The sequence below is a fragment of the Gopherus evgoodei genome, chromosome 2 (assembly GCF_007399415.2).
Source record: "Gopherus evgoodei ecotype Sinaloan lineage chromosome 2, rGopEvg1_v1.p, whole genome shotgun sequence".
NCBI classification, from domain to species: Eukaryota; Metazoa; Chordata; order Testudines; family Testudinidae; genus Gopherus; species Gopherus evgoodei.
The window spans coordinates 158,570,402-158,586,013 of NC_044323.1; the positions used below are offsets into that span (position 1 = coordinate 158,570,402).

At 54.2% G+C, this 15,612-nt stretch overlaps 1 protein-coding gene and 1 long non-coding RNA gene across 6 annotated transcripts in view; one reads left to right on the forward strand and one right to left on the reverse strand.

Annotated features, from left to right (window-relative positions):
- Positions 1-992: 992 nt before the first annotated feature.
- The window catches only part of DMTN (dematin actin binding protein), a 37,003-nt gene continuing 22,383 nt past the window's right edge, over positions 993-15,612 (reverse strand). For 4 of the 5 annotated variants that reach the window (XM_030552113.1, XM_030552114.1, XM_030552116.1 and 1 more), the window contains exons 3-17: positions 14,995-15,051; positions 12,498-12,572; positions 11,852-12,007; positions 11,572-11,616; positions 10,435-10,543; positions 9,963-10,019; positions 9,692-9,844; positions 9,205-9,314; positions 8,840-8,945; positions 8,392-8,456; positions 7,614-7,662; positions 6,416-6,423; positions 5,742-5,801; positions 5,379-5,459; positions 993-3,942 (exon numbers count right to left, since the gene is read on the reverse strand). In XM_030552113.1, coding sequence (XP_030407973.1) covers positions 3,829-3,942; positions 5,379-5,459; positions 5,742-5,801; positions 6,416-6,423; positions 7,614-7,662; positions 8,392-8,456; positions 8,840-8,945; positions 9,205-9,314; positions 9,692-9,844; positions 9,963-10,019; positions 10,435-10,543; positions 11,572-11,616; positions 11,852-12,007; positions 12,498-12,572; positions 14,995-15,012 — 1,206 coding nt within the window. In that variant the 5' untranslated portion in view covers positions 15,013-15,051 and the 3' untranslated portion in view covers positions 993-3,828. The remainder of the gene's footprint in view (positions 3,943-5,378; positions 5,460-5,741; positions 5,802-6,415; positions 6,424-7,613; positions 7,663-8,391; positions 8,457-8,839; positions 8,946-9,204; positions 9,315-9,691; positions 9,845-9,962; positions 10,020-10,434; positions 10,544-11,571; positions 11,617-11,851; positions 12,008-12,497; positions 12,573-14,994; positions 15,052-15,612) is intronic. The other variant, XM_030552117.1, reaches the window with a different exon arrangement.
- LOC115646373 lies at positions 1,635-15,084 on the forward strand. The gene is made up of 3 exons (XR_003999003.1): positions 1,635-1,713; positions 8,807-8,817; positions 15,074-15,084. It is a non-coding gene; the product is annotated as an uncharacterized LOC115646373 (long non-coding RNA).

The following is a 15,612-nucleotide window of genomic DNA, read 5'->3' on the forward strand; positions in this document are numbered from 1 at the left end:
TTTGCAGTGTGGACGCAGCTCACGCCCCAGTCCCGAGTCAGAAGGGCTGTGGCATGCAGAATGCGTTAGCATGGGCCTGGGAAAACCGGGTCCAAAAGGAATGAGAGGCAGGGCACCTGGGTTCATTTTTCTGGCTCTGCCGTTGACTTGCTCTGTGATCTTGGGCAAGTCACTTCCCAGGGCTGTGCCTGTGACATGGAAATGGTGGTACTCACAGGGACCCCCGCCAGGTTTCACAGCTTGAGCAGGACCATCTACACAGCTCCTTTTAACCCCATAGTCACATAGTGTGAGCCTCACTAGCTTGAGTCAGTTCAGTTGACCCCGGGGCTCTGAGAGTGTCTGCCACGGGTTTTGTGCAGTGCAGATGTACCCTGCATGTGTGTAGGGGTGGAGGAGGGAAACAGGTTGTGAGACTTAACTCGGTAACAGCTGGGAAGTGCATCCAGATGGGAAACAGTGAAAAGGGCAAGAGATCAATATTAATAACTGGACACTTCTGGTGCATCTACATTGCAGCTGGGAGTCAGCCTTCCAGCCCAGGTAGACTAGTGGGGCTTGAGCTAGCATGCTAAAAATAGCAGTTATGGCTTGGACAGCAATTCTGGCTCTCAAGCCTGGGGGGTCGGTGGCCTAAAAGGAAGTGTTTCCTAGTGCTTAGAGCAGTAAATTAGGAATCAGGGACTCCTGGGGTTTTACTCCTAGCTCTTGGCGCTAAATAAAGTTTAGTGGCCAGAACAGAGAAAATGAGTAGCTCAGACTCCTGGGTGCAATTCCTGACTCTGACACACTGCATTATCTTGGGCAAGTCCCTCCTCTTAGGACCTCGCTTTCCCAACCTGTAACATTGAATTACAAATATCCCCTCCTGGGGGGTGAGGCTGAATTCCTTAAGGCCTGTGAACCACTCTGCAGCCCTTGTCTGGAAGATGCAAAATGCTATTTAACACCACTCTAAAGCAAACAGGAATAAAAATCAGCAGAGGTGGGTGTTGAATAAAGCCATTTCACCTTTAATTATAAGCAAAAAATCACTCTCACGTGGAATCTCCGACACCAGCAAAAAATAAACAGAGAAAAGGGAATCACTGTATTCAAATCAGAAAAAAATCCATATTTATATATATATATTTATAGATATGTCGTATAAGTAGCAGTGAAAGGCAAGTATGGGCCAGGGATTTCCCAATAAATTACATTCTTTACATCCCGACAGAGTGTAGTGGTGGGGCAGTGGTTGGAAAGGGAAAGCGCAGGAGGATGGGTCTCAGGCCAGCGCTGCAAAGCAGACATGGGGCACAGTAGAAAAAGGACCCAGAAGGGGGTCTGAAAGGAGCAGCAGACCAGGAAATCGTTTGGCTAATGGGCCAGTTCCCTATTCGACCGCTGGTTATTTTGACTTTTAAAAAGACTCCCAAAGCAAAGGAAATTGTTAGCTCCTTGGGTTTGTTCCTGGAGGCATGTAAAGTGCTGTAGCCCAGATGGGATGGGTGATCAGACCACTAGACTGTCCTGCATGTGCCCCACATAGGGAGCTCCCACAGACATCCATGTGCAGGGGCGGGCTGTCAAGCCAATATCCTGCCAACACCTGATGTTTCAGAGAAAAGCATGGCTCACCCCTCTAGAATGCTCCTGCCCTGCTGGGTAAGAGTCTGCCCGAGACAGGCCAGCTGATCCAAACATAGGCTCATTGGATCCCCTTTGATCAAGGTTGGTTGAGAGATCTCAGAGGTGGCTCTGAGGTGGGGAGGGAGTGCAGCTGGGCTGGAAGCTGAGCTCGCCCTCTGGCAAACAAGAAGCATGGCGTGGAACAACCCCCCAGGATACTGGTACATTTCCTGCCATTTCCAGGACACACTGCTCTCTGAAGTGTGCGGAGGACGGGGCTTGGGCAGGGTTGTGTGCAGGATGTAGGTCAATCTTGGGTGATTATTTCCAAACTCCAGGGCCTGGCAATGAGGCCGAGGTCCACAAGGGATCGGCACCACATCAGTCTCTGCTTGTCACTTCCTAGCTACTGAGGCAGCTGCACAGAGCCCCCTGCCTTGGCATCCTCTCTGCTCCTTCACCTAGCATTGACACAGGCATCCCCTCACCCGCACTGGCTCTAAAATATTGTCACTACCTGATGAAATTCCATCCTTGGGCATAGAGAGAGCTGGCTTGTCTGAGCCCTGGTTGGTTATACACTGCGGCTGGGAAGCCAGAGTCGGACCTCACCTGGCATGTCACCAAGGGACAGCCTGCAGTTTGTTGCAGTGTACTGATGGTGTGGTTTTCACAGCAGAGGGTTATTGCCCCACGAGGTACACAGGGAGGCGGAAATCCTAGCTGGGAGGCCTGAGGGGGACAGAGTGGGATGGCTGCCAGAGATTGCATGCCAGACTGGAGAGAATGTGATGGGCTGCCTCTAGGCTCCAGCCTCAAGCCCTGAGTCTCTCACTGCTCAGGCAAACTCCTCTGTTAAACCTGGAAAAGGCCTTGGGCTTGGCGGGGCAGCTGCTGGGCTTCGACTAAGGCTCCACAAAGGGGCAGGAGCAAAATCATCAAATACTAAGGCCTGAAACAATCGAGCTAAAAGCAACTCTCCCCCAGAGGCAGCTTCAAGGGGTGGAGAGTGGGGGCTGTAGCCTTAGTGGGGAGCTCTGTGGTTTAAGAGCCTGGGCCATTGGGTTGAGAACTTGGAGGTGCTCGGTCAAGTCCACCTAGGGATTGAATTTAGGGGGAGGGATGGTGGGAGTGGGGAGGGGGAGGCCAGGAGTGAGCAAGAGCGAGACAGAGATGACCTCAGAAGGGTTCGTTCTGATTCTCCAGTTTCTCTCCAACGAGAGGCTCTTGTGCCCCCTCCCAGCTCCACTGAAGGGCGTTTGATTATGTGGATGGGGCCCCGACTGTGGGTGGATCCATGGGGAGTGGCTGCTAATGAAGATCATGGTTCTTTGGAGCCTACTCTAGGCAAATGGCAACCCCATTGCTGACAGGACACTCAGAAACGCAGCCATAGACTCATAGACTCTAGGACTGGAAGGGACCTCGAGAGGTCATCGAGTCCAGTCCCCTGCCCTCATGGCAGGAACTCGGCAGGAACTCATGGCAACACTCGGCAGCCCCCATGGCCCACGTCAGGCTTACAGCTAATCAGATGTATACATGCGCCCTGCCCAGTGTTGACAGGGAGGGAGGCTGGCCCGGAGATAAGCAGTAAGGCTGGGTGCAGGGTTCTGAAGTGGGGGAGCCAGTCAGGGCCCAGCAGCAAGGTAGAAGCAGCCCCGACTTCCCTTACACCTAAACCAGCATGCGTCCAGCAACCGAGCATTATGGTGTGTCCCTGTCCTGTCCACTGCCCAAGCTGAGTCAGGGCCCTTGCCAGAGCCCCCGCCAGTAGCTATGGCTCCCATCCTGGCTGAACCAGCTGCGACCCCAACAGGCAAAGAGGGACACTGATGCCCTGCCCCTGATAAGCCCCTACACATCACCCAGCCCAGGGACCTTGGCTGACAAGGGTTTGCTTGCTCCTTCTTCCACTTGTTCAACTCTCCCTCCCCTGGCTCCATTAAAGAGGTTTGACCCAGACTGAGTAGCCCACCAGCATTGCCAGCGGCCCCCCTGGGCGTGTGAGGGGGAAGGTTTGGGCAGGGTGAGGCTCTCTGATATCCCTCAGTGAGAGGCAAAACTGGGAATGAGGGATCAACGTGCCTGAGGGGCTTTGGGGAGGGGAGGCAGGTGTTAAAACTGGCTCAGTAGCCCTAAAGCAGCTGTGATGCGAGATTGTGTTTGACACTAACTGAGATCACGGCTAGGGTTGGCTCAGGCCGGGCACTCGGCTCAGAACAGGAAAGCTTTTTTCTTCAGCTCATTCCGCTTCCACAGGGCCAGCTTGCTGAACTCCTCCAGGGACATCTCGAAGACACGCAGGAAATCCTCTGGGGACAGGTGCCTCTGGAGAGATAGAAACAGTGGGTGTTATACACCAGTCACTCTGCTTGTGTGTGTGTGCATGTGCGAGATCAGAGTGTGTGTGTGTCGGGGTGCGTGCATGTGTGTGTGCCAGATCAGAGTGTGTGTGAGTGTCTGTGAGTATATGTGTGTACACAAAAAATCTGTGTGTATGTGTATGTGCGTGCACCAGATCAGTGCCTGTGTGTAAATGCCAGATCAGTGTGTATGCACATGTGTGAGGTCAGTTTGTGTGTATATGTTTCTGTGCCAGATCAGTGTGCACATGAGAGCACACATGTGCGTGTACTACTGCATTTTGCAGGGAGGGGGAATTCAATTTTCCATTTTGAAACAACTTTTCCTTTCAAATATTGTTTATTTATACAATATTTTAAAAAATCAAAATCAGAATGAAACCATTTTATTGAAACAAAACATTTTGATCAACGCAAAACAAACAAACAAAAAACTGGTATTTCATTTCTCAAGAAATTTCTAATGTTTTGTTTTCATTGTGTTTTGGTATAGAATTTTTTTTGTGAAATGGTGGAATTTTCCCTAAGATGGAAAATCAGTTTCCCATCCAGTCCTAATACAAACCCTCACACTAGACATGTCTACACGCAGAAGTTGCATCAGTTTAACATAAATCAGTTTAAAAATGATTTAATTAAACCAATGATACGCCCAGTATAGACTCTCTTATTATTACCTTTAAACTGGTTACAGCTGTTTAGCTTGCCCCATGAGGGCTTGTACAGCCTGTGCTGCCACAGATTCACTACTGTTGGTACCTAGATCAAAGCTAGTTCAGAGAGATCTATGCCTGCTGCAGTCACGCTTCTGATTGCAGCACAGACAGGCCCAGAGTCGCCTTGGTTTAACATCATGCCTTCAGTTATCCCACTGCCACGTGGTGTGGAGAACAGGCCTGAATGCCAGAGCTTCCCTCTGGGCTCCAGCAGATGCTGCCCACTCCCTGCTGGCTGAGCCCTGACCTCACACTGCATGTGCCCACTCTAGGTGCGGGCCATGGAGTCTGCTGTGCCTGGGGCCCTCTGGCCGGTGCCACCCCATGTAGCCATGGGGCAAGAGCTTGGCTCCCTCCTTTTCTAATCGAATTAACTTCCACTTTTAGCATTGGTACAAGAGAATGAAATACCCAGGGCTGTTTGTGGAAGCGCAGGAGAGGGGCAGCAGGGGAGGGCAGCTTGGGGATGGGGTGGCAGCAGGTGGTGCTCTAAGTCCAGGGGTCATAAAGCATTAACTCTCTCTTCCCTCTCCCCTTCTCCTTTATGTATTTCTCCAGCTGTTTTACCCTGAACTGCCCCCCACCCTGCCCTAGGATCTGTCAACAGTCATTTCCTTGGCCCCTCTCCCTCCCCTGGGCCCAGACACTGCAGGGGCCAGCGAGATGCCCCATCCCCTGTCCGTACCTCTAGTCTTGTTCTGTCCACTCCTGGAGGCAGTTTCACACGACCCCTGTTCGTCACCATCAGCACCTCATAGGGGTAAATCTGAGAGCCAGGGACAACACAGTTAAACAACGGGGTTCATTAAAATGCCTGTCCCTTTCCCCATTGCATCCCATCCCCACCCCACACCCGCAGCTCCGCCTGCAATGAGGCATGTTCCACAACCCACAGAAAGCCTGCAGTGGGGCATGTCTGCTACTTCACGCCCCCCAGCCAGCCAACCGGAAGCATGTAACAAGGCAAATATGTGAGCATCCCAGGCTATGGCTGGGACATCCTGCATCCTGGCCCTGGGCCTGCAGAGCCCCCAGCCACGGCTCTTACCTTCTGCTCCAGCATGCTGGGCAGGGAGTTCCCTCTGTCCATCCTCCCCCGCTGGCCATTCTGCAGACAGCAAACCCCCCCCGTCAGTCTTGGGCAGGCATACAGGGCTTCCCACACCCGAATCCCCACCACCTCCCCCGAAGAACCTGAACAAACAGCAGGGTGATGGGCTTCAGCCTAGGCACTGGAGAGAGTGGCACTCTGCCCCCACTCAATCTCCTAAACCCTCACATCTCTGCTGTCTCTCTCTTCCCCACCTGGAGCTCCTAAACCCCTGTGTCTCTACTGTCTCTCTGCCCCCACCCAAGATCCTAAATCTCTTTTCCCACACCTCTCTTCCACTCTCCATCCCACATCCTTTCCCACAATCCCTCCCCATCCTGCCTCTTTGGGTTCCTCTGTCTCCTCAGCCTGCCCTTCTCTCCTTCTCTGGTGCTGCCACCCCACTCCCTTCCCTGCTGCCCTGCTCCAGTCCCTGTCCTTCTCACTGGTCCTGTCTGAGTCTCAGCACCAGCCCTGCACCACTGAGCTCTATCTGTCTGGCAGCTGGTGCCAGCCACTTGAGGTTGGGAGAGGCTGAGCATGCAATGGAAGGGAGGGGCACTTCCCCCGCCTCCCCCAAGATACATCACCGCTCCCAGTGTCTCCCCTCCAGCGGCAGGGCGACCGCTTACCTGCAGGTCTGCAAAATACAAAGAAAAGGGGGTTAGAGAACCCCAGCTCCAGCCATTCCTCTAGGACTCCCTCCTCCCCCGACTCCCCAGCTGCATGCAGGGGCTGCATGTCCCAACTCATTTAGAACAAGGGGCCGGATCCTCATCTGGTGGAAATCGGCAGGAGGTCAATGGAAGTATTGTGGGTTTTACAACAGCTGGGAATCTGGCCCACAGATGCAATGGAACTTACGCCAGCTGAGGATTTTGCCTGCTTTCTCTGTCTACACGGAGTGGAGAGGTATCAATTTTGGCCTTTGTGGGCTGCACAAAGCTTTGGAATTCCTAATATCAAAAGATAATGGACAACGGCCACTCAAGGCCTGGCTGCAAAGCCCTCGCTGCCGTGGCTAAGCATTGACCCCATTGGCGTGAGTAACGGCCCATCCCAGCAGCACGGGGGTCACATCTGGTCTGCAGCGCACCCTACATGAAGCTAGTGTGGGACAGGCGGGGGAGCAAAGCCCCTCAAACAGGCACAGAATGGCAGCAGCTGGGCAGGCTTCCCCCACACCCTGCCCAGCTACTGCGTCGTGCCCCGATGTCTAGGGGTGAGGGGGGAAGATGCTCCCACCAGCCAGCCAGTCCTTGGCCGCTCTGCTGGAGCTGCCAGGTGGACACTGCAGCTGAGAAGTGGAGCCAGACCTGGCAATTCACTAAGGGCCTCTCGACAGCTGTCAGATACTGGCTCATGCACGCTACCATCCCAGGCCTAATTTAAACTGGTGCCCTGGAGGGGCAGGACTCTGTCTCCAGCCCTCTCTGATGCCGTGAGGCCACCCAGAACAAATCCACCTGTCCCTCCCAAGGATCATAAGTGGGGGCAGCTATTGTCAGCATCCTGTGGGGCTGGGTGAGAGATGAAGAGAGGGCACTGGACACAGAGCTCATCAGCAGTGGGATGAGGGGTACGGATGAGCCGGAATCCCTTAGCTAGTGTAAACTCGTGTGTCTCCACCGATGCCGGGGTGCTGCACTGATTCACGCCAGCTGCCCCCACAGTGCCCCCATCACAGTGCCCCCAACAGGCCCAGCTAAGCTGAGCAAGAGTTTGATGCTGATGACTCTGAATGGCCTCTCTGGGTTGAGTGACCAGACCAGACCAGACCAGACACACATCTCCCCTGTGTCTGTCCCTTGTGCCATGTGCTCCTCTTACCTGGGCTCCCCTTCTCGCTGCTGGCTGGGCTGAACTCTGCTGACTGCAGCTGCAAAAGGAAATCAGATAGCATCAGCTACCAGGGCAGCAGTGCCTCTCAGTGGGGCAGGGAGCTTGGATAGAAACTGCCTCCTAGACTGACACAAGAAGCAGCTGGAAGCTGGTGAGAAGGGCCAGACAGACAGCCCCAAGAACAAGAGGCCCTCTGTACCCACAGAGTAGCTGCATCCCAGGGGGCAACCCAGCAAGATTCCCCCTGCATTGCCCTCCACCTTGCCCTAGAGGACATCTCCAAGGAGAAAAGTGGAGTCTGAGTGGTTTTGGTGCCAAGGAGATCTGTCCCACTGGGGCTGGACTGAGACCCAACAAACTTATTTCACACTCCGAACAGCCACAAACTGGTAATGACTCTCAATCATTGCTGACACAGGCCAGATTTGAACCAGTGGCCCAAAGGCATAAGGCCCTGGTCCCCTCACCAGCAGGGCAGTGAGCCAGCTGCTCTCACTGGCTGATTTGCTTTGGCTCTCAGTTCTGGGTAACCCCTCTTCCTGACTGTCCCAGCCCAGGACATTACCCCCAGGGGTACACAGCCCAGCCCGGTGCATTATCAGCAGCCACGGCTATTCTCGGGCACTGTCAGCTGGATCCCAACCCAGGTGGAGTGGTTCAGTTTGGCACCATTTGGACCTGAACCGATAAGAACAATATGTGGAAAACACCAAACTCCCAAGGACACAACAGGCAAGGGGAGGGTGAAGTGGGGAACTGCACTTACCCTGGTGAGGGTACTTCTCCCATAGGCAGGAAGGGTGGAGGATCTGGAATTCCCCAGGTGCAGAGCTGAAAAAGAGCAAGAGTCAGCATCAGCTCTGGGCTGACTGTTCCTGCAGCAATCCTCATATAAAGCAGTGCAGGGAATGGTCTGGGGTGGGGGGTGTCCCATGGCTCCTGCCCCGGCCTCTCCCAGCAGGGAGTGCTGCATGGAGCAGGACAGGAGAGCTGGCTAGAGGGAGTTCTTGGCTACTCCAGTCCCAGCCACTAACAATATTTAAATAAAACCAACACCTGGAACGATACCAAAACAATGTCACTTGTCAGGGTATCGACTTAAAATGGATGCTGCTCCTGTGGATGCCAGGAAAGGCCTAGGGGGAGGATCTCAGCATCAGAGAAGGGGAAAAAGAGAGGAGGGCATGTCTGGGTCACTGCCTGGCCCCACGCACCGGTGTGGAAGGGCGTTCGGTCTGGGAGCGAGCGGGTTTTCCTCCGGATGGGAAGAGATTTCTCCATCTCCTCCTTCAGGATCAGCTTCCCGAGGTTTGAGGTGACCTAGGAGAAGGAGCACTTATGGTCAGGTAGGACTCAGTGCTGGGACACAGCCCCCTCCAGCGCCAGCATGCTCCAGAGCACAGCCCCCGTCCGCCAGCCCCAGTATCCACCAGGGCACAGAACCCTCTCCAATCCTGGCATCCTCCAGGGAGCAGCCCCCATCAAAACCCAGCATCCTCCAAGCTGGAGCCCCCTCCAGTCCCAGCCTGGTCCAGGACTCAGCACTCCTAGAGCCCCTGCAACTCCAAGGTCATCCTACCTTACTCAGCTCCTGTTTCTGTAGCTCACGCAGGTTAGTCATTTCCTCCGTGAGATCCTCCTCTTCTTCCATGCCTTTCTTGGAGGCCATCCGCTGCCTCCACTCCTTCTCTGGGGACCCAAAGAGGGCGTCAGGGTACAGGGCAAGAGCAAGACTCCGAATCAAGGGGGCAGAGAGATAGAGGGTGGCTGAATCCTTTCCCCGCTGGGGAAATTCAGGGAGGCAGAAGGAATCACACCAGCGGCAGGGCTAGCAAAACGTGCCAGGGGATCTTTCATGACCACAAGCGGTCAGGGCCCTGGCTGTATGTCCCATCTGCCCAGCCCCCTCAGTCACCATAATGGGGTGTCGATGCTGACTCAGAAGCAACACTTCAGCTTTCCTTGGTGGTTTCCCATCTCAGTACTGACCCCGCTCAGCTTGTGTGTGGGGGGGGGGGCTGATAGGAGTTGCCCAGCTGCAGGTAAAACACCTTGCCATCACCTACCTACGACTGCCAGGGAGGGAGGGCAGGGCCAATAATCTGTCTCGATCTTGGCTGGCTGGTTGGGGTCCGGAGCCTGGGCTGCTGGGAACTTGGAGCACTCAATGATCTGGTCTTCTATCATGTGCTTGCTCTGTGGGGCTCCCGTCGAGGGCTCTGTAATAGACAGAGGGACAGAAAATTGAGGTCTGGCTTCCCCGTCTCCTTGCGCCCACTCCCCCAAATATCCCAACTCAACACCCAAAGGCCGGGGTGGGGAAGCAGCCGCGCTCACCTCTCTGCTTGTAGATCGGTGGCTTCTTGTATATGTTCAACTCCATGGTGTTGGTCTCTGGAGGAGGGGAGAGGAACAGGAGGGTGAGAAATGCCACTGAAGGAGCAGGCAACCCAGTGAGCCAGCCCCACCACCGCCACTGCCACAGCTGAGCTTCTGTCTCACTCCTAGAGGAGGTGGGGCCTGCTGGTGGGGGAGGCTCGCCCTCCTGCTGTCCCTGCTCTGTGGGTATACGGAACAGCACTCACCCTGCTCCTGGTGGGGTCCTGGAGGAAGGACAAGTGGGTCCCAGTCCCCCAGTTGGGTTCAGGTGCTGGCTCCAGCAGGGAGGGTGGGGGTGCAGGGAGCAGGGTCTGGTCTTAGGTCTCTGGTTAGGGTTTCAGTGTGGTGTGTGGCCCTGAAGTTGGGGTCCTGTTCCCCTCGCACCCATGCAGGGAGCCCTGGAGAGCCCCAGACAGCATGTGAGCCGTACCAGGTCGGTGGAAGTGATGCACTCCGCTCCGGGCTGTGCTGCTGGTCCGGCGACTAGCTGCCTGGGAGGCACTTCCTAGGGACTTGTTTTCAATCCAGTCCCGGATGACCTGTGAACAGAGCCAGTGTCAGACCAGCTGCTACCCCGGGACAGACCAGCACCCCATGCACCTGTCTCTGACAGTGGCCCAGGCTGCCTGCTCAGACAGAGACCTAACTGCCAAGCCCAGACTGCATCTCAAAGTTCAATCCCACCCCTTGGGAGGGAAAACTCTCCCGGATCTCTCAGGAAAGGCTGACACTGCTTGGAATGGTAAGACATGGTGAAGCTGGCCCCAAGGCATACTGGAAGTCCAGCTGTACATCTCCCTCATCTTTCACAGGGCTGGTTAGTTTAATCCAGCCTCTAAAACTCTCTTGTTCAATTCAATCAGGGTCCAAGTGCAACCTAAGCCCCTGGATTCTGACTCCACTGAGCTCCTGGGCTAGCTGATCTCATCTCAGCCAGTAGTACGGATGCTCAAGACACAGCCACGGTGTGTGGACAGTGGAGGAGCCATTTGATGAGCCAGTGAGGAAGTAGCCTTTGGAAAAGATGGATCCACTCATCCATTGATCTGTCAGCCAGGCAGCGGCAGGCTCCAATCCTGGCATCTGTCCCAGTAACACCTTCCCCCTGCAGAGGCTCTCCCAGGGTATGTCTACACCAGCCACTAAGCCCAGGTTTGAGCCAAGCCCCCTTCCATTTGCACACAAATTGTCTGCACTCCTGGGACCCTAGTGGGGGGTGGATCCGAGCCCGAGTCTCAGTCCAAGCTCTGTCATTGAGCAGTGTGGACGCAGCTCAAGCAGCAGACCCAAGGCAGAAGGTCTGCCCAGTGCAGTATGGATGTGTTAGCATGGCTGGGGTTGGAAACCCAGGTCACTTAGCCTCAGGTTTCAATGCAGTGTAGACCCCCCTAGAGCCCAACCCCCAGTCTCCCGAGTGCTCGTGATAGGAGTGAGAGCACAATTGTTAAAATACAGGGCACATTGTGGGGGAAGCTGGTAGGACCTCAGGCTCTGTGGGTTTCTGTTGCCTGTGAGCAAGAGACGCCTGCAGAGAACTAAACAGGAGGCAAGGTGTGGCAATACTCACTTCTGGAGAAGGAGGAGGAGAGATGGATTTGGGGGATAGGGACCGCTGTGGAAGGAAGCACAGAGAGACAGATGCCATTTACTTGACTCATCCTGCAACCACTGGGATATGCAGTAAAGATTTCTGGTACATCCCTGTCCTGCAGCCCAGCAAGGTGCAAGCATCTCCCCTTAGCTGGATGGGAGCTGCCCGCAGAGCTTACATTGGCTCAGCCATTGATGGGGGGCTGGCAGAGAGGGTACGAACACAGAGGACCATGCCCCACCCAAGACACCCTCACCTCTCGGCTCCTCGGCAACTCCACATGCTCCATGAGGGAGTAGGTGAAATGGGGCTCATAGATCATTAAGTCAGGGCGCTCGATGTCCAAGATCGCCTTGTCCTTGGGAATGGCCGCCAAGTCCTTATAGCCCAGAACCTCATTGTCCATTCTGGCCTGCGAAGAAGGAAAAGCTCCTTCTCAACCAGAAGAGCCTCAGGCAGACGTCTGAGCTTCTCCCAGTGCAGGGCAGGGCCCACGACTCTTTCCCACATGGAGCTGAGGCCTCCCAGCCCATCTGGGAATTAGGAAGGGATTGTTCTTCTCATTTTTAGAGATGGAGAAACACAGGCACAGAAAAGGGGAAGGGACTTGCCCAAGGTCACACAGCAGGTCAGAGCCTGGATTAGAAACCAGGACACCTGACTCCTATTCTCTTACTTTAAGCAGTAGACCAGACTCCTCCCCAGAGTGAGGAAGAGAACTCAGGAGTCCTAAGTTCCCTTGCTCTAAACACTAAACGATGCACCCCTCCCAGAGCCAGGAACAGGACCCAGGAGTCCTGACTCCCATTACCTTGCTCTGATTGCTATGTTACACTGTCCACATGGAGTTTGGGTGCTTTTGAGACCCCCCAAAAGGGAGATGTGACATGAACTGCACTCACCACAATGCTGGAGGGCGATCCAGGGATGCTGGACCCGCGGGAGGAACAGACGCTCCCAGGGGAGGTCAAAGATTGCTGAAAAGGAGATAGAGACCTCTGTGAGTTTCCTTTTCTGCCGCTGGCTTCATCAATGCAGCCGATAGGGCAAGGCAAGAGAAAATGCAGCTAAGCTCCCCCCGAGAGGCACACAGAGAGGCAGCCATGCCAAGGAAGCAGTCATCTGATGAACCTCACTCCCTTGCAGGTGGGAATTACAGCATCAAAGCCAACAGCCCCTCCCTGCCTAGCTGGATATTATATGGGTGTGCCTTTTGGATATGTCAGTTTAGCACCATTTAGCTAGATATGGCTTTGGAGGGGGAAGTCCATGATGCTGAGAATAGTGTGTGTGTGGGCGCACCTGCACCCGGATTTTGTGTGTGTATGTGTCTTCACGCATGTATGTATGCACGTGCAACTGTATGTGTGCGTGCATGTGCAAGTGTGCTTGTGTACCTGTGTGATGTGTGTGTGTGTTCCCACCGCTGCACCTGTATAAAGGGCTGGAGATCAGTTGAATTGACTCCCAGAGACGAGGGCCTTGATCTTCAGAGCAGGACCTAGGAAATCCAGAAGGACATCAGCCCTCTGAGATCCCCATTCCTTGGCATTCTCTTGCCTACACGTGCTCTCAGGTTTGACTGAGGATATGGGGGGGGCTATAAACCTTTGGAACTCACTGCCACTAGATACTATCAAGGCCAAGAGCACAACAGCATTCAAAAAGGCTTGGAGCTGTATATGAGTCACAAGAACACACACGGCTACATTAGACAGGAGGAAATAGGGGGAATACAAACACCCTCCTGCTTCAGGGCACAAAACAACCTCTAATTGTTGAGGGTCAGGGAGAATCTTCCCTCTTCATAGATTCATAGACTCTAGGACTGGAAGGGACCTCGAGAGGCCATCGAGTCCAGTCCCCTGCCCTCATGGCAGGACCAAATACTGTCTAGACCATTCCTGATAGACATTTATCTAACCTACTCTTAAATATCTCCAGAGGTGGAGATTCCACAACCTCCCTAGGCAATTTATTCCAGTGTTTAACTACCTTGACAGTTAGGAACTTTCTCCTAATGTCCAACCTAAATCTCCCTTGCTGCAGTTTAAGCCCATTGCTTCTTGTTCTATCATTGGAGGCTAAGGTGAACAAGTTTTCTCCCTCCTCCTGATGACACCCTTTTAGATACCTGAAAACTGCTATCATGTCTCCTCTCAGTTTTCTCTTTTCCAAACTAAATAAACCCAATTGTTTCAGCCTTCCTTCATAGGTCATGTTCTCAAGACCTTTAATCATTCTTGTTGCTCTTCTCTGGACCCTCTCCATGTAAGGAGGTTATTCCATAATTGTCCCCTGGGGTTTCTTTCCCCTTCCTCTGAAGCAGCTGGTGCTTGTCACTGTCAGAGCCAGATACTGGGCTAAATGGAGCACAGGTCTGATCCAGTCTGGCAGTCCCTGTGTTCCTAAGACTCATGGGGTGTGTGGGGAAGGTTGAGACTCAGGGAACAATTCATCTTTAATGTGGAGAATGGCTATGAACTGCAGCTCCTCCCAAAACACAAAACACATTCAACTAGAAATTAAAACTCAACTGGTCCAGGTCAGGAGTTGCCACGCAAGTTGAGGGAAATCTACAGCTCCTGCCCCATACAGCACAGCTAGGTCTCCAACTTCTGCAGCCCAAATGGGAGTCATGTTGTTGGGGCAGGGGGCAATGCTGTGCCCAGGTAGGCACTGCCAGCAGCTTCAGCAGATGTGTCCATGACAGCTGGAGTAAGCACTAGGTGGTGCTGTCTGTCCAAACTCCAGTGAGCAAGGGGCGGAGCCCCTAGGACAGAGCATGGAGATGGGTGAAGAATAGACCCTGCTCCTTTGCTCTCCCGTACAGCAACTGCATACCCCAGCTCCTCAGAAGCATCCAGTGATTGCAATTAACAGCATGCAATTGCGTGGCCCTTGCAGTGCTGAGTGCAGAAGGGCCCAGCACGGCCTTTGCCAGCTCACCGCTTGTCCTGCTCAGAAACTGACACCTGCCTGTCACCTGGTATGGCAGCGGGCAGGGGATGCTCCCAGGTTCTCTTCTGCCACAGCACCCCCTCAGAGCAGGTATAGTGTGGGCTCCTTTGCCCTTTGCCAATGCATCTGGGCATTCCCTGCAGCAGCAGGTGGGGCCCTTGATCTATCTGCAGAGATTGCCAACTATGGGGCCTGCTGGTGCCAGCGACTCTGTGCTGTGGACACCTGTCTGCTAGTGAGCAAACTGAAACCCACCAGTTAGTGGCACAAGGCCCACAAACAGAGATGGGGTGGGCTTGAAGTGGCCCCCGGAGGCGAAAGCCTCCTGCATTCCAATATATTCCACATCGCACCCCCCTCCCCCCCACCATGCCTTGACCAGGGTGCCTGGGGTGGTTGCAAAGCAAAGGCCTAAAGAGTTTAACCCAGTTCATTTACCTTCTGTAACCTTTCCATTCCGTCGCCTGTGGGAAGGGCTGGGTCATGCACAGAGTCCTGTGGGGATGGGGGGATGAAGAAGGAAGATTCGTTAGCAGCAATCAGCCTGGGCAAAGGCATCCTGCTGCTAGGATTCCAAAGGGTGAGCTGCCAGCCCCCCTGGGTCCTGGCAGCAGCTGGGGGGGCCACCCAGCCTGCCGCCCTTCTGCCCAGTTGTAACACAAAGCTGATGCCAGGGCTTTGCCTGGTAGATCTGTTTGAGTGAAGCTGCCACTTAGACCTTTGCTCCTGTCTCAAGTGGGGACAGGAGTCTGCAATGATCCCCGAGGGCTGGTCCATCCAGCACACTGCCATAGTGAGTTGGGGATGGAGGAATAAAGGAGGGAGAGCCCGGAAAGCACGTACATGGGGAGGAATCAAGGCTCTAAGAGGTTTAGATCAAACCCATCAGGGAGGGGGAGGGGGCCTCTGTATGCAGCCACTGAGCAATGTCCAGTTCTCAGCTCCTTGGATCTGCAGCCCCCCACCCCAGCTCCCCTGGGCTTCTCATCTTGTCCCATTACTGGGCCAAGCTGGCCGCCTTCAGGCATCTGATGCTAATGCAAAGTGAGGTGCACA